Here is a 22,356-nt window from a genome sequence, read left to right as displayed (position 1 = left end):
CTAATGAGCCCTTCTAAGGCAATCTTCATTTCTGTTACAGTGTTTTGACCTAACATTTGTTTTTGATTCTTTTGTGGAATTTCTTTTTTTTTTGCTTACATTATCCTACTTTTTTTGCATGTTGTCTTCTTTTTTCCATTAAAACTCTTAGCATATTAATCATGGTATTTTAAAAACGATTTCTTATCTGACAATTACAACATTACTTCCATATCTGATTCTGATTCTGATATTTGCTCTGTCTCTTCAAATTGTGTCTGCCTGTTAGTATGCCTGGTCATTTATTTTTGTTGAAAGGTAAACGTCATGTACTAGGTAACAGTACCTGTGGTAGACAGGCCTTTAATAGTGCGCTAAAGTGTCAGGGAAGGAAGTGTTCTATAGTCGTATAATTAGGTCTTAGTCTTTTAGTGATCCTGTGCCTTTGGACTGTGAAATTCAGTGTGTCTCAATTGTTTTTTTAAACCCCTGGGGTGGGACTGGATGGCTATAGAAGGTTGGAGTTGTGTATTTCCCTTCTCTCAGGTGACATGGGCTGTTAAATAAAATCCTGGCTGGCTAGGCTCTGGTAGATTAATTTCTCCTGGGGGTAGGCCTTGTTAAACCAGAATGCTCTGGTGTTTTTCAAAATGGTCTCTTTCCCCCCCGCTCTGCAGAAGCATTAGGTGATTTTTCTCAGGTACTCACTGTGAGGACCTGGTAGAGTTCATGAAAGTAAAACTCCAAAAGCGTTGGAGCCCCCTATGACTGGGTCACCCTGGAGTTTTCAACTCTCAGAGTTGTCCACACCAAGCTTCCAGTAAGTTGTCAGTCACAGTTGAGGTTTTCCTACTCTAGTGCTGATATCTGGGGAGGTTTCCACTCCTGGCTTCTCTCCATCCACTTGTCTGTCTCTGTTGTTGGGGCATCAGTTTGCTTTGTGACCTCACTCCTCTGATGGAGCTAAGAAAAATTGTTGATTTTTAAGCTTGTTCAGCTTTGTCTTTATTGGTAGAACAGAGTAGTGACTTCTAAGTTCCTTATATACCTGACTGGAAACTGGAAGTGGTACAAAGGAGTTCTAAATTAAAAGTTTTAAAGAGGTTAAAAAAGAGCAGCTTGTGGAAATTTGGAGGCTCAATCCTTTAAGAGAATGATGGAGGGGATAGCAAAGGAAGCAGATTTTTCAAAGTAGCAAAGTAATTTGTGAATATTTTTATTTCTTATAGTAAATATTGAAGTGTCTTTTTAAGCAGTCATTTAGCTTAGATTTCTAACTTTTATTTCAGTATATTTAAAAGCAAGTTATGCTTTATTTCTTCAATATAAATATATTTAATCAAAACCTAGAGAATTCAGGTAGATATTTTATCATTAGAAGAAAGCAGTTTTGAACAAATAGAGGGAATTACTAGCCATTCAACAAATGGCCACTATTTCTTAAGTGTCTTTCCTAAATTGTGCACTGTGTTGTTTAGTTACAGGAATTTCAATTCTGTGACTTTGACAGTCAAATAATTTGGGTCCATGTTTTGGAAATCCAGAATGTACTTGGTATAGGATTATATGAGTCTTTACTGTACTAAACAAACTCTTTTAACTCTCCTTTTTATAAACTTAACTGCCTGCTTAGTGAACATGCTTTGCAGAGTATGTTTTGAGAAATGTAGTAATAGCAAGTAGCTAGGTTTCTGTCTACCCTGGGCTTGCAAAGGAAGTAATATAGAGGAGGAACCCATAGTTTAGAGATTGGAAAACCTGAGTTTCTGTTTTTCCTTTTACTGAGTCACTCTGTTGGAAAATTAATTCCTCATTTAGTTTTTCCTTTTGTGAAATGTAACTTTTCTCCTTTTCTAATTCACAGTGATATTGATGTTTTATAGTTATCAAAAAAGCTTTAGTAAAGCACATATATATATAAGGTTTGTGTATGGTCCTTAGAGAAGAAGGTGAATATTTGATGCCTACTTTCTGGAGGCAGGTGACATGATATAAATTGTCACAGAAATCATAAACTTGTATAAATAATGAAACAGTAGATGAATGAAGTACATAAGTGAATGACTTGTTAACTTTATGTAGAGGCAACAGTGCAAAGAACTTATGTTTTCATGTAATTTTTTTCTTTGCACACAATATATGTGGCTAGGATGAGATGAAAATAAAGCAAGAATAAATATACATTTTAGTGTTACTAATTAAGATTTTCAGATATAAGAGGAAGTTTCCCTAGTAGAGAGGTTATTCTGCTCATTAATAACAGAAATATGATAGAAACATGATGGAACATTTTTAGATAAAATCATATGCAGTTATTTTTGAGATAACATCTATACTTAATTGCTTTGTTATAAGGAAGTTAAAACTGAGTTTTAGAGTAATGTCTGTTAGTTGGGCATGGAAGAGCTTTTTATAGGAAGACAGACTAAAGCATTCAACTTTTTTAATTATTGAAAAAGTTAATGATGATTATTAAATAAATTTTACATAATTAATAGAGAAAGCAAAAAATGGGGACAGAATTCTGAATGGTATAAAAATACACTTGTCAAAGAGGCAGAAGCATGTATTCCTGTCACATCTCTGATCTCAGTGGTCATGAGTTATTAGTCCATAGGAAGATGACAAATGAGACAGGGCTGGGGCCTTGCTGTTACCCACTAGCTCGGCTGTTGGTACTGATCATAGAATCTGAGGTTATTGAGCAGAACACTGCATAAAACACTGCATAAATTTGCAGGTGTTACCACAGTCTTGACCTATGCAAATATTGGGCAGTGTTTGGGTTAAGGGAGATTGAATCCAAGATGATGTAATAGATGAGAGGGAGGGCAACAGCTGGATTAATACTATTTACTAATAATTACTACATAGTCCCTCTTTAAATCAAGGACAGAATATTACCAGCATCCTGAAAGCACATGTACATAAAGTTTGTGTATGGTCCTTAGACAGGTTTGTGCCTGCTCCCAGTCTAATACCCATGCCATCTCTCCCAAAGACAAACAATCCTAACTTTTTGTACCATGGATTATTTCTGACTTTTTGAATTTTATTATGAGTTAAAATTCTTTGTAAATTGAATCTGTGGTATGTATTCTTGTGTTTATGAGATTTATCCATGTTGCAAGTAGCAATATTTCACTCACTTCAGTGCCTGGAGTGTTACGTTGTGACTATAGCTGCTTATTATCTTTTGTACTATTGATAGATCAGACATTTGGGTTGTATCCAGTTTTGTCTATTATAAATAGTGTTAGTGTGATTTTTTTTTTTGTAATTGTTTTGATCAACTATGCAATTTACAACTAGGCAATTATATTAGTTGTAAACCTAGGATTAAAATTGCTGGGTCAGATAAGCTTGGTGTAGATATTGTTAAATAGTTTTGCAGTTGCTTGTACTATTATATTCTCAATTGCAGTGTGTGAGAATTCCAGTTATTCCACATCTTGCCAACAGTTGGTATTGTTTATCCTTTTCATTGTAGCTATTTTGGTGGATGGTGATGCAGTAGCCCTTGTGGTTTTAATTTGTATATTCCTGATAGGTTGAATAATGATGGTGTGTATCTTTTTTCTTATTTATTGGCTATTTGGATAACCTCTTCCATAAATTGGCTGTTTAAGTCTTTTGTCATTTTCAGTGGCTTGTCTTCTTTTTTCCAATTGGTTTCTAGTTGTTTTTTATCCTGGCTATGAGTCCTTTGTTGGATGTATACCTCAGAGAGAGCAGTTTTTTTATCTTGCCTTTACACTTCCTTACTGCTGTCTTTAATGAACAGATGTTTTTAATTTTAATATATCAGTTCTTCCCTTAATGATTGGTGCTTTTTTTTATCATGTGAAGAAATCTTTCTTTGCCCTGAGGGCCTGAATATATTCGCCTATGTTTTTCTAGAAGCTTTATTGTTTTACCTTTCACTTTTAGAAGTAACATACATACGGAATTGATTTTTGTGTAGGAAACAAGGAAGAGGTCAAGATTGTTCTTATTCTTCTTTTTAAAAATATGGATATCTAGTTGACCCAGCAACATTAACTACAAGACCATCTTTTTCAGGTTTATCATTGTCATAAATTAATAGCAGTCTGTGTAAGTCTGTTACTTACATGTCCGTTCTCTTCCTTTGGTTTACCTTTGTGTCTTGGCAATGTCTTGATAAGTGATGGTAAAATTAACTGTTCCTCTCTATATTGTTACTGCAATGCAGTTTTCTATATAAGGCACTACATTATGTTTATGAATCTTGGTCAAATCTTTTTATATTTACTGAGTCTTTTTCTTTGTACATTTCTTAATCAACTGTTAAGTATGTTAAAGTTTCCCAACCTACAATGGTGTATTATTTTGATGTTGCATTATTGGATATATGCTGTTAGCTTAGCTTGAATTCCTGGTGAGTCATTATGAAATTCCCCCATTAATGATACACTTGTCTTAAAATCTAATTTGTCCGACATCATTTTTTGTTTGATTAGTGATTTGTTTGATTAGGGTATAACTTGCTAACTCTTTTACTTTCAGCCTTTCTGTGTTCTTTATAGGTGTGTTTTACGTTTATCATTCTCATAATCGTGATCTTTTAGTGGTTGCCTTAGAGATTACAACACATATCATTGAATAATTGCAGTTTATTGACAATACTTACTTCTACCACTTCCCTAACAATGTTAAGAACTTAGAACACTTGAACTCTACTTAAACTTCCCCTGCTTTTTACATTATTGTCCTGAACTTCCATTGTACATATGCTTTAATATTCATTAGAATTATTATTGCTTTATATAGTCAGTGGTTTTTTAGACTTATCCATATGTATACCCTCTTTATACTGCATATTTGCATGCTTTCCTGTGGGAACTTTTTTTTTTGTCTATAGAATTTTTTGTATTTTTTTTGGTAAACATCTCCAGTCAACAAATTTACAATTTACTTTTTGTTTATCCAAAAACTTATTTTAAGGATGTGAAGATACTCCATTCTCTCGGGTTTGCAGTATTTCAGTTGCAAAGTCAGCAAAGATTTTTATTGTTATTTCTTAGAAGGTAATGGCTTTGTTCTGACCACTTTTAGAGTTTAGTCTTGTCTTTGTTTTTTCACATCTTTATTATGATGTATCTAATGTGATCAATGCTACTTGCTTTCCTTTTTTTTGAATCTTTTTTGGGGTATACTGAGCTTCTGGAATCTTTGGGTTGATATCTTTCATTGGATCTGGAAAATTCTGGCCATTGTCTCATCAAATTTTGCTTTTGTTCCATTCTCTTACTCTCCTCCTCTGAGACTTTACGTATATTTTAACACTTTTTTTTATGTTCCCATTCATCTTTTATGCTCTTTTCTGTATTTTCTGTCTTTTTTTGTGTCTGCTTCAGTAAAGATGTTTTCCATGAAATTTGCCCATTTTATTACCTTTTAAAAAATATGTCTAATTTGCTATCAATCTCATATATTTAGTTCTTAATTTTATGAATTTGCTAACTTTTTAATCATTCAAATTTTATGGTTAAATTCCATCATTGTATCTATTTTATCTTTTCTTATATATTTTTTAATCTTCAGAGTAAATTTCAAGTTTATTTGCCTGTGGGTCTGAAATTGATAACTTGTGGTCTTTTTTCATCTTTTGATTTGTCTTGCTAGAATCTGTTGATTTTATTAGTTTCTGCAAGAACATGCTTTTTTTTCCTGAAGTTTTATATTATTATACCTTATTTATTTATTTATTTTTTGCTTGCTTTTCTTTTGTTGGTTCCTGTCTCTTGGCATGCATAAGCATAATTTTTTATTAAATATCAAACATTGTTTTTGACAGTTTATAGATGTGAGTGGTAATTTGCTACAATGGATGATTCACCCCTTCCTCTACTAAACCAATAGCACATGGTCAAATCACTTGAATCACAAAATTTCCATTTTCTATGCAGAGTCTGTGCTGAGCTTCTTATCCCTATAAGCTTCAGAATTCAGTACGTATCTCGAGTGGAACTAGTTCAGCCTATGGTTTAGTCTAGTTCTCTGTCTCTCTCTCTCTTATGACAGGAATCCTGACCCTTCAACTTTCTAATATGTGTTTAACTGGCTTTGTGAGACTGCCAGAAACTCTCCTGGATTCCTTTCCTCCCTAATAGGGCCCAGGAAGAAAACCGGGTCTTCTGATTGGATTCTCAGTTTCTTACTTTGTAACCACGACTGGCAAATACAGAGGGAAAAGTGGCAAAGTGTATGCTGAATGGCACTCTACTTTCTTTGAATTTTGGCTTTTCAAGTTCTGTTGCCTCAGCAATTCTTGTATGACTTAATATGGATAAACTTTTTTCTTGTGTTTTATTTGCCTTTTCAAGTTACTCTTGGTGGAGAATTACTGTGCTACAAGTAATATTATAAGTATTACATTAATATCTCTTATAAAACAAAACAAAAAACAAAAGAGTATAGGAAAGAATCTCTACTCCTTCATATCTCCCTAATCTCACTGTTCTTAGCAGTAACCATTGCTCTTATATATGTATGTTCATTCATGATTTTATATGTATGACATGTGATTGTTATGAGTGTTCAGGTTATTAAGTTTCCAATAGGAAATACATATTTGCACACAGGGAAAAAATGCAATATGTATAGGAAGGTATAAAAAGTAAAAAAAACCCTCCTATTACTGGCTTTCAGTTCTCTAGTTACACTTTCTCAGGTCACCTATTTACCACTTTTTGTATATTTATTTAACAGATACATTTTTAGGACCTTTATGTATGAGTAATAGTATGAGTAAATATGTATGAGTAAAGGTAGATGCTTAGGATAAATGAATACATGAAGGTACCTGCTCCTTTGGAGATTACATTTTGCTGGAAGGAGAAAAACAATGAATATAATACATAAATTGTGCAAAGTGCTAGAGGTAATCAGTGCTTTGACAATAAAGGAAGAAAACATTGGGTGGGATAAAGGGGATTAGTACTAGTGCCAAAAGGGAGGGAGCAATATTTTAAATAGGGTGTTTGGAATAGGACTCATTGAGATTTTTGTACAGAAACTTGAAGGTCGTTCAGCTACCTGCATGTCTTTACATCTGTGTATTGGTGTATATTTGAATTACTTCATTTTTTTAAACAGTTACATAGTTTTCCATTGGGTATGCATAATAGACTTATTCAGCTCTCTAGTCATTAAATAATTTTTATCTAATCTTATACTGTATAAACAGCTGTAGTGTGTGTTACAGTCCTTGTGTGTGATGTCAGCATGTGTGCATGTAATCTTTTGCTTGCTTTTATTCTGAAATAATTTTTTTGCTGTCAAATTTCAAACTTCTTTGTAGTTTTTTCATTTTTGGCCTTTAAGTATAAATTGTCATATCAGGATTTACATATATAAACCTATAGTTTTTATAGTTTGGTTTTTAAAAATAAGTACTTTTCTGGCATTTATGTTACTGTTTGGGAATCTAAGTTGATTACTTTCAGAATAGCTAATCATTGTAGGACTACTTATTGAATATTTTTTGTTTTATACCTCCTATTACATATTAATTTTTTCTATGTGATAGGTTCCTTTTCAGGAATTGATGTGTAACATGTTGGAAGATGTGCTGCTGTTTGGATGACTTGGAGGGAAAGCTTTAGTGGGGGAAGAAAAGGAATGAAGTATGTGTACGTAGTGTTTGATTAGAGGAAAGACGTATATTGTTGGTCAAAGCAAGCAATGTTGAGGAGATTATTGATTTTGAAGTTCAGTTTTGAAGACCTGAATTGGCTGGCTTGAAATGCCTTTCTTTTTGCATAACTTAGAGTGTTCTGTAAGTAAGACATTCCTAAATAATTGTTGAAATTATGTTAAAAGTAAGGAAGATAGCTAACCATAAAGTAAGAACTAAGGAATTTTAAAAGAATTTTAAAGAATCCATAATCCTATGAATCAACTAGAGAAAAATTAGTAGTCTAAAGAGATGGAGTTGATCATCAAAATATTAGTGGAAGAAAGATGTCAAAACTAGGAAGTTAAAAACATCTGAAACATATCAGTAAATATAATGTTTCATCTAATAAACATTTGGGAATAAGGTTCTTTATAACAGTTTATTTAAAAATAATAAAATTCACAACTAATGGATGCTAGGTGGGCTTGGCATAAAGAAATAGGGAGGAAGGAATTAAAATTTTGGTTATATTGGTTGATGGCCTTGTCATCCATATAAAAGCTGACAGGCTTAGCTGAGAGACTGTTCAGGAAAGAGGTTGGAATAGATTCCCTAGGATTGATAGACTTTTCCAGTCTGCTTTGAGGAGGATATTGGTTCTGAACCTTGTCGTTCCTTGAGACCCTTTCAAGAAGTCTTTAATGTTAAAATGGTTTTCATAATACAGAGCCATTATTTATCATTTTCAGTGTGTTGACATTTGCACCGATGCTGCAAAGTAATGGGAGGTAAAACTTCTGATACCTAAGTATAAATTAATGCAGTGGCACCAGACTGTACTAGTTAGTAGTCATTTCATTATATTCATCACTGCCATACAATTGCAGGAAAAAAAAAGGAAAAAGCCGGTTTTAGTTAACAATGTTTTTGATGGAGCAGTAAAAATTAATTTTATCAAGTTGCAATCCTTGAGGGTATGCCTTTCTGATAGTCCGTGTGACAAAATGGAAAATACACAAAATGCCAAGTACACTGTCTTGAAAAGCATTTGTGTGATTGAGTTGAGAGCTGAACTAGCCACTTCTTTTATGTCACACAATTTTTTACTATAAAGAACCAACGGCAGATAAACTATTGTTATTCAGACTTGGGTATTTGACAGATACTTTCTTGAGAAAGAATAGTGTCACTTTAAGGAAAATAACAATATTTTTTGCTTTTAAGCAAATTTGAGGTTTCAAGGAAAAATTAGAATTTTGGAAACTTTGCGTCTGCATTTGTGAGTTTTAGAACTTCTTGAATGCCAAATAACTTTTTGATGATATTGACCATTGCTGTTAAAAGTCCCTAATACCACTGTCATCTTCAGTGATTTTCTAACTAATACTGTGTGGGTCAAGGCCCTAACATAAATAACAGTGTTAACATAAATGGCCTGGCATGGCCCAAGGTGTTCTCAATAAATAAAGATACTCTTATTGGGCAGGGATTTTGAGGGCTTAGAGGTTTTCTCCCAGGAGCTGGGCAAGGGCCAGATGTGCCATTTGAAAAACTCAGGCCTGCTTTACTGCAAGGTGGTGATATAAAAATGTGACATTTTGATATTATAAAATAAAACATATTTACACTTGGAAGATCTTCATAGAGCAGTGGTGAGTATTACCAAACGACTACTGCATGATGCTATAAAATATGTATGAGTAAATGACAGAACAATGGGTTTAAATGATGAGGAGTACAGAATGTTTACAGGTATGGTCCGGTTCTACATTTCATCTGACTTTTAAGTAACTACATTAAGTAACAGTCTTTGTATACTATGAACCAAAACAATATGCATCAACTGATTGCAGAAGTAGATATGAAAATCCAGCTGTCTTCTACTAAGTTAGCTATTAAAGAGTTATATAAAATCATAAAATAATGCTACGCTTCTCAATAAATATTTTCTGGAAAAGTATAGTTATCTTACATAATATATTTTATTTATTATTAACCATCATAACTCCATTATGTATTAATTAAAAATTAATAAACATTTTTAAAACTCTCAAATTTAATTACTAGTACCACTAATGTTGATAGCTATAACCCACATAAACAAATTTCTTCGGGGGTGCAGGTAATTTTTTAAATTTGTGGAAGGGGTTAAAACCCAAAAAACCTGATCTTTTAAAAGAATGAGATGACTAAATTTAGGGACTAGTAGGCTTGTTAACTGGGATCTCAAAGATAACTGTAGCAGGGATTTGAATGTTATCATGAAATCTCCATGTCCATCTCTCTATCTGTTTGACCCTGTTAGTCTCATTCTTTCTTATTATAGACTGGATCTTCCAGTGGTAGAAAACCTAGCAAACAAACAAAACCCTTTCTTTAACCTTGCATCCTTTAGCTTTTGCCTACAGAGAAAGACTACTATTTTTCCTCAGTTTCAGATGAAGAAAATACTAGCAGTTTCTACTGTGCTTGGTTCAGGTGGTTACTATGGAATGATCAATTTTGACTGGGCCAAGTTCTTCAAATGAAATAAAGGCTTCCTTAGCAGCTGTGTTGTTGGAACTGGGAAAAAGAGTTCCCAGAGAAGGGTATATGAGTGTGTTTTCTCTGAATGGGATGGGTGTTGAACAGACAACTCCCAGATCAGCATCTTTTGAGTGTCAGCAAGTGGCACAGATTGCAAATATTATGGGAATTCAGAATAAGGGTGGCTGGGTTATTTAGATGAGGGAATAATGTACTTTAGTTTTTCTACTGAGAAAATCCATGTTATCACAAGGTATTATGTGCTAGATGGTTTTTAGAATTAAAACATCATTTTGTCCCAGTGGTCTTTAGATGATTCCTTCCAGGAAATGGAAATGTGGCCTAAGCTGGAGGCCTGGGTATTCCCTGGAGGGAGGAGTGATAAAAGACCTCTGGAATGGGAGTGGAGGACAATGTAGGTTGAGGAAATAGTTTGAATGGCTAGATACATGGAATCCAGTAAGGGGTTTATGACTTTATAGTTTCAGCGGAGGCAGGAATTTTGGCACATTTATTTTTCTCAGCCTCCTGCCAGTCAATGCCTACTGTGTTCAAAGCATTGTGCCAGATGTGACCTAGAGAATTGTGAAGATGACAGTGCCCTCAGTATCCTCAAGAACCTTTCAGTTTGATGCAGAAACTATATGTGAAAATGACTGACTTATTATTGATAATAATGATAAAATGTTATTAAGGTTTACTGGCATGTTAGGAATGCTTTACATTTATTCTTCATCATGACACTAGATAAATATGACAGGTATATGACCTAGGTTATGTAAGTGGCGCTTCCCTTTTTGTTTTGGAGATCTAAACAAAATCTTCTTGAATATTTTACCTGTTTTTGAAGATAGATATTGGGGAGGTAGGCAGAATGAGGTTCCTAAATTATTTAAAATATAAAATATTTTATATGAAAAAGGATGTATTCTGATTTTCATATTCACTGTATTCATAAATAAGTAGAATTATGTTGCAGCTCTTATGGCTACAGGGAAAGGTTCCTTTTAAACAATCTTTGTTTTTAAAGAAGTAAGCTATCTTCTGGAGTTTCTAGAGAACATTTCAATCTGGAGGAAGTATAGAGTACTACTGTTTGATATCTTCTGTTAGAATGCTTGATATGGGAGAAGGTTGAATAACTGCTGTTGGTATAATTATGTTTTATCTACTATTAAACAAGAACTGGCAGTTTGAGAATAATAGCTTTATTTTCCATTTCCTAGGTTAGTAATCAAGCAAATTAAGTACTTCCTAGAAATTATGGCTATCTGTTTTCCTTAAGAAGCAATGTTGATATACAATAGTACATTACAGGTAAAAAAAACAAACCTAATTTAAAAAATGAACAGTTAGGTGATCCTTTGACTTCTATTAATAAAAGCTCAAAATTTTAGTCAAAATCTTCTGTGATTTTTTTTTGGGTAATTCAGTGTGTTTGTAATCTCATGAAAATTTAAAAAAAATGACAAACTTCAGAGAGCTATTGCTCACTTTATTTGTGCTAGAATGCCTTGAGATCAGATTTATTTATTTGAAAAGAAAAGTTAAGAAGGGTATAAATTTAAAGCAAATATGAGGAACAGTTATTAGCTTGTGCCTTGGCTCTTCTGCCTTTAACAGATGCTCTCAGATATCATTGTTCTGGTTATGGTACCTGGAGAACAATTCTTTCTTTGAATGGTTACTATGATTATCTTATTGAGGGCCTCTTGGTTTCATAATATACTTGAGGAAGTATGAAAAATAGTTGTGGAACCTTTTCAAAAGTCAATGGATAGCTTATTCTGATTCCAGGTAAGCATACACAATAGTTAAATTTGACAATCACACACATACTTCAAAACCTAAACCTCTTTCTTTTTCATCTTTCTCATCTCTAAATTCTGCACTTCTCTCCCCTTTGTGGTGGCCTTTGTTAGGTTCAATAGCTTGTATACCATTTGATAATGGATAACCATTTGTAGACTTCTGAATTATTAGAGTAAAATGATTAAGCCTGTCGTTTAGGAAGAGCCTGTTAGGAAGATGAATCTTCCCATGGTTGTGGAAAGGGTTGGAGCAGTTTTGAGAGGAAAAGAGGGCCTGAATTAGTGTAATCTATGAGGGAATGGAAAAATAGAGAGTAATTTGTACATTGCAACTCCAGTAATTAAGTTAGAGATGTCATATAGTGTTAATGGCTAGAGAGCTAGAAGGAAAATCAAAGTTGTTCTGAAGTTTTGATTGTGAACACAATCATGTGACCTAGATTATGTAAGTTTTGGAGATCCTAAACAAAATCTTCTTGAATATTATACCTGTCAGCATATTAACAGGTATATGAAGGATGTCAGCACCATTAACAGTATAGAGGAATAAAGAGGAAGGGGGTGTTGTATGTCTGTGTGTAGGTAGGGGTCATTGCTAATGTTTAAATATGGATATATTCATGTTAAGGTGAAGATTCTTAGGTACTTGTTAACATAGCTGAAGCTTAAGAGGAAAATCAGGTTTAGAGAGAGGAATTTGGAAATCATCCTCATTGAAGTTAGAGTTTGAGCTGAAGAGGTATTGATATTTCCATAAGTAAGAATAAACAGAGAAATAGAAAATTCTGAGGAAAAAACCCATAGGAAACACCTTAATTTTTGGATGACCTTTGCCTAAATTGCATAATCTTTTCACCCTCATTAAAAAAAATATATTATGTAGGAAAAACATCTTGAGAAAGCTTAGAGAGAGAAAAGCAGTGTCTAAAACAGTACCTAAAAAATAGTAGGTGCGTAAAATATTTGTTGAATAAATGTAATTTGGTTGGGATAAGAGGACTTATAGGAGCATAATGGGCCTACTGTGGAGAACTTCGAGTACTATGATATTAGTACCGCCACGCCCCAATGGGTTATTGCTGGGACCAGATGAAAGGATAGATCTGAGAATATTTTGAACTTTAAAAATGTTCTTTGAGAGAAATATTTGTTTGAGGAACTGAAAGAAGTTCAACAAGTAAGGTTGTAAATCTAGTTTAATTCAGGAGCTTAAATTCTATTTTATCTGATAAAATTTTGTAGATTTTGAAAGTTTAGTGTTCTCCTTTTCTGTATCTGTATAAAAACTTTTTTTTTTTTTTTGCCTGTACTTTAACTTCTGTCTGTGACATCTTTCTCACCTTTTCAGTCCATTGCTTTCTCTCAATCAGTTGCAACTCATCTTTTAGATTTCCATTTAGCCATTGGTTTTTTTCAGGAAGTGTATACTAAAATCCTAAGACTGATGTTTTTCAACGTGCCGCCATAGTCTAGAATACTTACCTGCACCAGATTGCAGTTGCTTGTTTTGGCTGTATTCTCTACTTGGTCATAAAATTCTTTGTCATGGTGTTTGTTTTGTGGTGTTAACTTGTTTTTCTATCATGTAGCACAATGCTTGGTACATAGTTTGTTGGAGATGAACTAAAGAAAAAGCACTATTAGGCCAAAGTTTGCTTTTAACTTTCAGATTCAGTGTTTTAAAAGTGTATCTTGAAGTACAGGTTAAGAAATGTTTTGTTGCATTAGAAAGCCACTGAATTACCATTACTTCCAAAGTTTTAGCTTGAGCACTGTGAAATTTTAAGCAAAACAAAACAGTGTTAATTTTTTTAGTAGATTGCTTCGAGGTAGTTTGCAACTATGGTGCAGCAATGCATTGGACCAAATGGCCACAAGTCATTTCCTTGCCCTCTTTTCATGTACTTAGTTACTGGCATGACAATTAAGATTTGGTATTTTTGAGAAATTAAATTATACAGATGTAATAAGAGATGAGGGTGTTTGGTACAAACTGATGTTATCTTCCTGCTAGTAGGTATTAAGCATTTTCTTGTTTTTTTTTCCCCCTCCCATCTGGTTTGCTTTTCAAACAAGTTTGATCACTGCATAACATTTTTGGAGTAGGTGTGGCTTTTTCTACACTCCATTGTCTGTTTTCCACATGATGGGAGTTAAGGGATAGTGAGAACAAGACTGTCTTGGTTGAGTGCTTCTCAATATAAACTTCTCCTATATGAGGATTGTGTTGGTTTCCACATTCACATATTAGACTTTCAGTAAACTGAATTTTTGGATGGTAGAACATGTGATGGTGCTAGTTCTTTAAAAATACTTGCATAGAGCTAAAGCTTCTTTGGGACTCTAAATATGTTACCTGTGGCAAAAGGAAATAGAATTTCTACTTTTGCCTTAAGCTAATTTGATTTGAGATATATAACTACATAAACACACACATACTTGATATTTACCTGAACACACAAATATATTCAAAATACCTAACATATACACATGTGATTTTTTCCCTAGTTTAAGTGATGTAGTTGGTCTAAGGGGTATTGTAAGTATTCTACTTAGTCTAGTAGTTTGTTCAAGTGAATTTTCTAGTGACCATATTTTAAACTCTGCATGCTGATGTGAAAAAAGACCAAATAAAGTCACTTAATATAAGTTATATTTACTTTACTTTCCCTTTGCTTTAAAAAGTCAATTTCTTTTTCTTAACCATCAGTTCGGACTGTATGACTATAGGAGCTATGCCTGTTAAAAGGAAATGTGGGCTTCAGGAGATTTATAGTAGACTTAGCAGGTTTATGTCTTCTTAGCCTGAAATAATGAATATAATTTCAGAGAAGGGAAGATTGTGTAAGAAAATCTGATTAGCATCTTTGAGAGTTTACATCGTAATCAGGCACACAGAGTCCCAAGTGATTCAGGTGACAGAAGAGATTTCTTGGCAATTGGATTTCTGCATATATGTTTTTCTGTTAAGCACTTTGGTGCCTGTCAGAGATAAAACTAAGAGGAAGAGCATAGTAGAAAGTAAAAGCGATCTGCTGGGAACTTCAATTTATGTTTCTGTTTTTGAATAAGGAAGTCTGTTGCTGGTAACACTATTTTAATTGTTTTCTACTGTTGTAGACAGTTTCCATTTGGGATTGTCAAGTTAGTTGTAAATAATTGAGTAGTTTGAATGAAGGTCTGTTATCTGTAGTCACACCGAATTGTTTTCTCATTGCATAGATATCTGTATTACTCTTCCTGATCAGGAGAGACAGACTAAAAAGCACAAACACTCCTCTAAAGCCCCTCAAATGTGCTTCACCAATATACAACATATGTTTATAAAAAGCAGTTCTGGGATTCCACATTTAAAAGTAAAATGATTCCTGCAACTTGCACAATTTGTCTCTTTTATTGTTGACCAATTTAATATGTAGTTTCATCTTGGATGTTAGGATATTTTAGATAAACTGTATAGTTTCTAAGAAAATGAAATCAAGGGACTCCATATCTGCCTGTAACATTTCTCAACAACAAAAAATTAACAAAGCCAGCAAAGAAAAATGCATTTAGTTAAATTTCTTTTCCCCATCTTCTTTAAAACAGAGAGAAAAAGAGAGGGATATTTTTAAGTAGGAATACATTAGATATTTTATTATTAAAGTGTTATATCAGGCAAATTGAAGTCACAGTATCTCAAATGCATGCTGTCCTTGCTATCCCTCCAAAGAATATATCCATACTGGGGAAAGAGTAACATTATTTGAGGGTTTCCTTCTAGAATTACTTAGAGAAATGGAAGAATTTTTAGTTCATGGATTCTGTGGTGCCTTCAGCCCCAGTTAATAGATCTGTAATGTTCATAAAAGGAGTTTTGGGAAAAGAAATTTCCTAATAAAATCAATTCTTTAGTAGAAACAAGGATTGGTTTCTCCTGTTCTCTTCCCCACATTAGATGAAAAGTAAACAAGACTGGAAAATAGGAAGATAACTGGGGCTTAGGTGGTCCACAAACTAATCATCCATTATGCAATAGTCATAAAATTCAAGATTTTCATTGATGAAGTTGTATTACTCAGTATTACAGTCTTTTATATGTTTATATATATATAATTCATATGCATATTAAGTCCACTTAATAAACATCAAGGCAACCTGTGAGGTAGGTACTGTTATTATATGCCTTTTATAGATGAGGAAACAGAAATTAAGCAATGTGCCCACATTTGTTCAGCCAGGTAGCAGAGCATGTGCCAAAACATAAGCAGTGACTCCAGAGTCTTTACTCTTAACTATTATACAATATAGCTTATATAGTACTTTCTCATTTTTTATATTTTTCTTTGAAGAAGTTTAGGGCAAATAATTTAATCTGATCTTGAGATAGAAATTATTTTCCCTTTTTTACAAGTGATGGTAATGAGGTACGAAATGTAGAGACTTGACTATAGTTATGGGGTTTCTGTGCGTCTTAGTCTCTGCAGTTGGCTTAGTCTCTCTTAAGTTTAGAATGTGTCAGTATACCCATCCTTTAAACTCTGTCAACCTAAATTGTTTTTATGTTTTCAGAATACAAAGCAGTCCTCATAGGTCAGAACTTACTTATCGGGGACATTAAAAAAGGTTTTTTTTTTAAAACAGTGATAGGGAGGTCAAACTAGACTTCTGAAGTCTTTTCCAATGTTATGTTTTATGAATTGACACTTCTCCTTCACTCAGCAAATACTTTTAAAATTAATATTACTATGTGCCAGGTACAGTCTGTGAGTTTTAATTGCCACAAATATATGCAAGCAGAGTAAAAAATTTAACTTAGGTGATGGAGCCCATAGGTATTTGGTAATCTCATCTTACACTCAGATTACATTTATACCCCTAATATGACACTTCAGTTATTCTGTGTGCCTTTGAAGTATTCTAGATACCAGCTGCATTTTTAAAAACTTACTTGAAAACAAGTACCAGCAAAGCTATCCTTAAAGAGATAATAAGGCTTTGACTGTAAAGGCTTAGAAGAATAGTGGGGGTGATTAAATGTTTTCTTTCATTTCCTTGTAATGATGCAACTATAATTATTTACAGTCAGAAAGGATAGCATTTTGTAAAATTGAATCTTTTAAGTGAATATCTACTAGGGAATTGTCTCCTTAGGGGAGTGTCGTATTTTCGGTGTGGTGGTATGTGTTGGAAAGGCATATTCCGCATTGTTTTTTATATAAAATGAGTTACCAATTTCAGAAAGTTAAGGTAGATAGTCTGCGTTTTCTTGGCTGCTGGGGTTAAATAGAATCTCTAAAAATTCTCTATGAGAAATTGCTACCTTCAAGACTATGAATCTCCTAGTAGGTGAAATTTTTATGTTTGTATCAAAAAGGTAAGTTAAAAAAAACCTGAGAGACATTGTTTTAAAATAGACCAAGGACTAATGCTCAGTATAGAACCTTTACTTAGGTTCTGTAAATTTGGGAAGTATTTGAATCAAATCCTATCACACTGGATTTGTGATTTATTTATAAAACACTTTAGCTGCATATCATGCTATATCCAATTTAAATAAAATGATTTTTTTATCTAGTGTGATACTGATTTTTTTGATTTCTAAGTTTTAAATGGGATAAGGATTACCTACTGTATGTTTAATTGGAGTACTTTTTATACTTCAATAGTAACTTTAAGTTTTCTCTGCAGATAAATTTAAAATATTGTTATTATGATTTACCTTGATAATTTAAAGTAATTAAAATCAATAAAGATAATTCAAGAAATTCTGAACTTTGATAAAAATATTAATTTTTTTTTTCTAGACCAGCCAGCCGGAAACTTTTAACAGTGGTCTGTTCTAACAGTTTTTGAGGATTAGATTCAACTACATATGCGCTCACAAGCCCATTGTTGGATAGTTTAATTTCAGTTTATAATCATAATCAAGAATTGACATTTTTTGTTTTTGTTCAAAGCTTATGAGCTTTTGGCATAAAGGGAATTATTAATATTCGGGAAACAAAGTTGTTTTACTTTGATTAATGTCTCTCTTGAACTGAATACCTGTGTTAATGCAGAATCTTACAGAAAGCACTTAGATTTAAAAACTAAAAATCACAAATACATCTTCCATGTATCAGTAAAGATCTTTAGTCAGGTATTTATTAAAAATTAGGAACTAACATCTCATGTACCTCTGTATTGGCTCATAATTCACAAGAGCAAGGAGATTAGGTAAACTCTTTTAATCTGGACATTTTGCATAAAAATACAAGTTTAACAAATACCAAGTACACAAAAATAGGGACTTCACTTAAGGTTAGGGTTAGGGTTAGGGTTCACTTAAAATTGTTCTTAATTTTGTCTGGCCAGTGTGTAAATCTGAACTGTGGGATAGCCCCACTGCTTTAGGTAGTAAAGAGTGTACTATTCTAAGGATGTCCCATATATTCTTCACAGTCTGAAATTTCAAAATTTTATCCTAATCAGATATCATCAAATTTTAGCTCTTCAAGGAACTTCTGATGATCATTAGTCTAAACTCTTTCTTTTTGGATAGAAAAATAGCTCTTGAAAGTTAAACTGACTTGCTCAGGAGTCTCAAAGATAACGGTTTGAACTGGGACTACAATTTTAGAAGAATACAAAGTTGGTTGTTCTTTCCTTTCTTCCTCTAAGATTAACAGTCTATGATTATGTATTTACTATTAAGTTATAATGAAGCTCCATGATTAAGTTTTTCATTATTTTATCTTAGCCTTATGAACAAACTTCCAAATAAATGGCTTGATTTTTAAAAGACTAAAAACAATTCTGAGAATTTTTAATAAAAATAAAAATAAAACAAAATAAGGAATCAAGAATAGTAAGTTTCATTGCAGCAGTGTTACAAAAATAGTCATAGTAATAGTTTTGATTTGATTTATGGCTAGATATTAATTATATCAATGTAATGTGAATGTTTGTTTTCCTCTGAATGTTTCAAGATAGACAAGTACCAAAGGATAAGTCTGAATGACTAATATATTCAAAGTGGAAAAATATTTAATGACAGTTTGTAGATTTGTTACCATGATTATAAGAAAATTCCAGTCTGTTTGTAAGTATGCTTTATTTATATCTATCCATGAGGCTTTTCAGGCATGTGGATGAAGCTAGAGTTACAGCCATATAAGTAGATCGTGTGTAGTATGGTAGGTGGAGTATAGTTGAGAGCAGGAAAGTTAAAGGGACAAAGGTATTATTTATTTTCCACATGCTTGTTAAATGAGTTTGAGGAGTTGAGTTCAGATGTGTGGTTAGGGAGTAGATCATCTTAGGACCAAAGGGAATAATCAGCTTCATGTTGAAGTAGGAAATTAGAATAATGACTTTTTAGAGTATCATCTCTGTTTTCCTATTTTAGGGCACAAACACTAAATAAAATTATTATTTTCTCACAGGCACCATGTACCTTATCATGTGTAGTCTTGGCTCCTAGTATATGGAGAGGCAGTAAATTAATCATTTGTTTCCATTTGTCCTCTTACTATTATTTTTCTAAGTAAGCATTTGATTGTAATAGTGTTTGTAACTTGAACAGATAGTCCTGGAGGTAGAGATTTGGGTAGAAACAGAAGAGATTCATATGTGAGATCATAAGGCCTGAACTTACAGAACAAATTAAAAATTGAGTAAATGAATTTTTTTGAAAGACTGAGAAATTAAAAACAATTGAGTCAAAACTGCAATAACTGGTTCAGCGTAAAATGTAAATGTTTAAGTTTTATATAGGTGTTTAAAACCTCTAGTAGTATGTTTTCATCCCCTAATAGTAATTAAATGGTTGGTTTTTTTCCTAATCTCAACTTTTTTCCCCTTAGGTGGTATCATGGAAAACTTGATAGAACTATAGCAGAAGAACGCCTCAGGCAGGCAGGGAAGTCCGGCAGTTACCTTATAAGAGAGAGTGATCGGAGGCCAGGGTCCTTTGTACTTTCATTTCTTAGTCAAACAAATGTTGTCAACCATTTTAGGTAAGTCTTTATTCCTGTTATGAGGTTTACATAATATTGCTGTAGTATTCATAAGTATACCTGCTTTAATAACATTGAATAAGTCCGTGATATTTAAATAATGGAGAAAGATTTGTTTTCAGTCAAATGATTTAGTCAGTGATTTAGAGTAGATATTATCAAATGTTTACATTTTCATTTAGCATAGTAATGCCCAATACTAGTATTTTTAATCTCAAATATAATAATCACCTATAAGAAATAGAAACTTTGAATGGAAAGCAGAAATAAAGGAATGCATACTTTTAGACTATGGAGTAACAGAAAATACAGGAAATGGTATTTAAGAGCCAAGGTGTGTGCTCTTTAATTCATTTTACTTAACAGTTCTGAAACTCCTTGCATTCATTGCAGTTAAACAGGCATGTAGATTTTCAAGTACAGGTAATTGAAGTCTGTATGTATGAATATATGTACATATATTATTGTATTTAATTTCATATTTAGGAAGACATTGTAAAAAACATTATTTAGTGCTTATAAAGTTTGCTAAGATGTTTGTGTACCCTTGACTTTTAGATTTTAAAATAAGCTGTAAGAGTACTGTGATACCATGTTCAATATGAAATTGTTACTATCGTCTGTAATTATTTCAAGAGATCTGTAAATTCCTTTTAGTCATAGAAAACTTACTAAAATTGCTATTCAGTCTTAAATATGGAAAGTGAGAAGAAGTGTCTGAGTACTGACTTGGAAATATTTTAATGAATTATGTAATGGAGGTTTGTAGGTTATGTGCTTCACATAAAATGCATAATATATTTATTAAAAAGTAACCAAGTAATTTGTGTATGGTGAAGACATCAATAAGTTGTATTATAATACAAGGATTCAGTTAAAGGAAAAGAGTTTGAAAACTGTGGATTTATAATTGTTAAAGAATTTATTATTTCAAATTGGCTTTAAGGGTTTTCTTATACTGTATTTTTCCTGTACAAATAGGATTATTGCTATGTGTGGAGATTACTACATTGGTGGAAGACGTTTTTCTTCACTGTCAGATCTAATAGGTTATTATAGTCATGTTTCCTGTTTGCTTAAAGGAGAAAAATTGCTTTATCCAGTTGCACCGCCAGAGGTAAGTAAAACCTGAATAAAGTATCTTTCAAAACTCTGTTATTTCACTTTACTAATGGGGTTAACTCTTGTTAAATGATAATGTTTACTATAATTCAAGAAGTATTTGTTGTATGAAATTTTTAATTCTGGTTGTAGTGTCAAAGCAACATAGCTTCTTAAAAAAAAAGTAATTTTTCTGTAATTTGTATTTAAGTTACTAGATTTTTTATAGTACTATATGGTGATAGCCTAACAAGTATTTTTTAATGAATGAGGAGTAATTGCTGATATCATAGTGCTAATGCTGAAGTTGCTGCAGGATTCTGAAATACCTACTACCTTATTAGAAAAAAGTTAATTTATACATTCTCTGTAGTTTGTTTAAAATTAAATAACTTAAGTTACTTGGTAAAAATAAATTTGGCTATACTGTTAAAAGAATTTCTGTAAAACCAACAAAACAAGGCAAACATTTCTAGGCTTGGGTTTTTATAGCCTAAGTGAAAAATAGTTTGAATGGTCCTATGAAGTTTATAATGTGGATTTTTATTGACTTTATGTGGAAACACATGATTTGACATTGACATAAAAAGGTTTTTTATCCTTCATAAAACTTTTTTTTTTATGGTTTCTAGCCAGTAGAAGATAGAAGGCGTGTTCGAGCCATTCTACCTTATACAAAAGTACCAGACACTGATGAAATAAGGTATGTATAATATATTGTCATTAATGGGCATTTAAAAGATTTTGAAAATTTATTGTGCTTGGACTTAAGGTTTTGGAATTTGAGGGAATAGCATACAGCAAGGTAAAAGTGCCTTTAATATTGAGTCCATTGTTCCTGTACTTCTCTGTTGACTTATCTGTTCAGAACTGTGGATTTGAATCATAGCGGCCACAGTGAAGATGATAGGAGAAATACTTAGCTCTTATTAGACTATCTCTGGCAGAGTAAGAAGAGTTGTTATATTCTATTCTCTATTTTAATTTTTATTACTACATGACATTTGTTTCTCAACTGTAAGTGCTATTCAAATGATGATTAAACTTCTATTTTACATAATGGGTGAATAATTTTAAGTGTTATTAATGGTGTAGAACTGTAGGACATGATGTTTTAGTTATTTTTATATTTATAATTTGTTTTTATATATGATTTGATGTATTAGATAATTCAGTGATTTTAAAATTAATATCTTTCTTTAAGCTATTTAACTTTCCAATAGAAAATTTGTTTCTCATAGATAAAATCTTTACAGACTCTGAGTATATACCTTCTTGAAACCAACAGTAGCAATTAAGATATGGTACTAACTTTTTG

General features: G+C 32.6%; 1 protein-coding gene across 1 annotated transcript in view; it reads left to right on the top strand.

The window, feature by feature from the left end:
- The window catches only part of RASA1 (RAS p21 protein activator 1), a 114,575-nt gene that overhangs the window by 34,614 nt on the left and 57,605 nt on the right, over positions 1 to 22,356 (top strand). The window contains exons 2-4 of the mRNA XM_036888047.2: positions 19,785 to 19,937; positions 20,919 to 21,054; positions 21,671 to 21,741. Coding sequence (XP_036743942.2) covers positions 19,785 to 19,937; positions 20,919 to 21,054; positions 21,671 to 21,741 — 360 coding nt within the window. The remainder of the gene's footprint in view (positions 1 to 19,784; positions 19,938 to 20,918; positions 21,055 to 21,670; positions 21,742 to 22,356) is intronic.

This window comes from Manis pentadactyla, chromosome 2 (assembly GCF_030020395.1).
Source record: "Manis pentadactyla isolate mManPen7 chromosome 2, mManPen7.hap1, whole genome shotgun sequence".
Classification (NCBI taxonomy): domain Eukaryota; kingdom Metazoa; phylum Chordata; class Mammalia; order Pholidota; family Manidae; genus Manis; species Manis pentadactyla.
The sequence above is the reverse complement of the archived record's forward strand: the minus strand, read 5'-3'. Positions and strand labels throughout refer to the sequence as shown.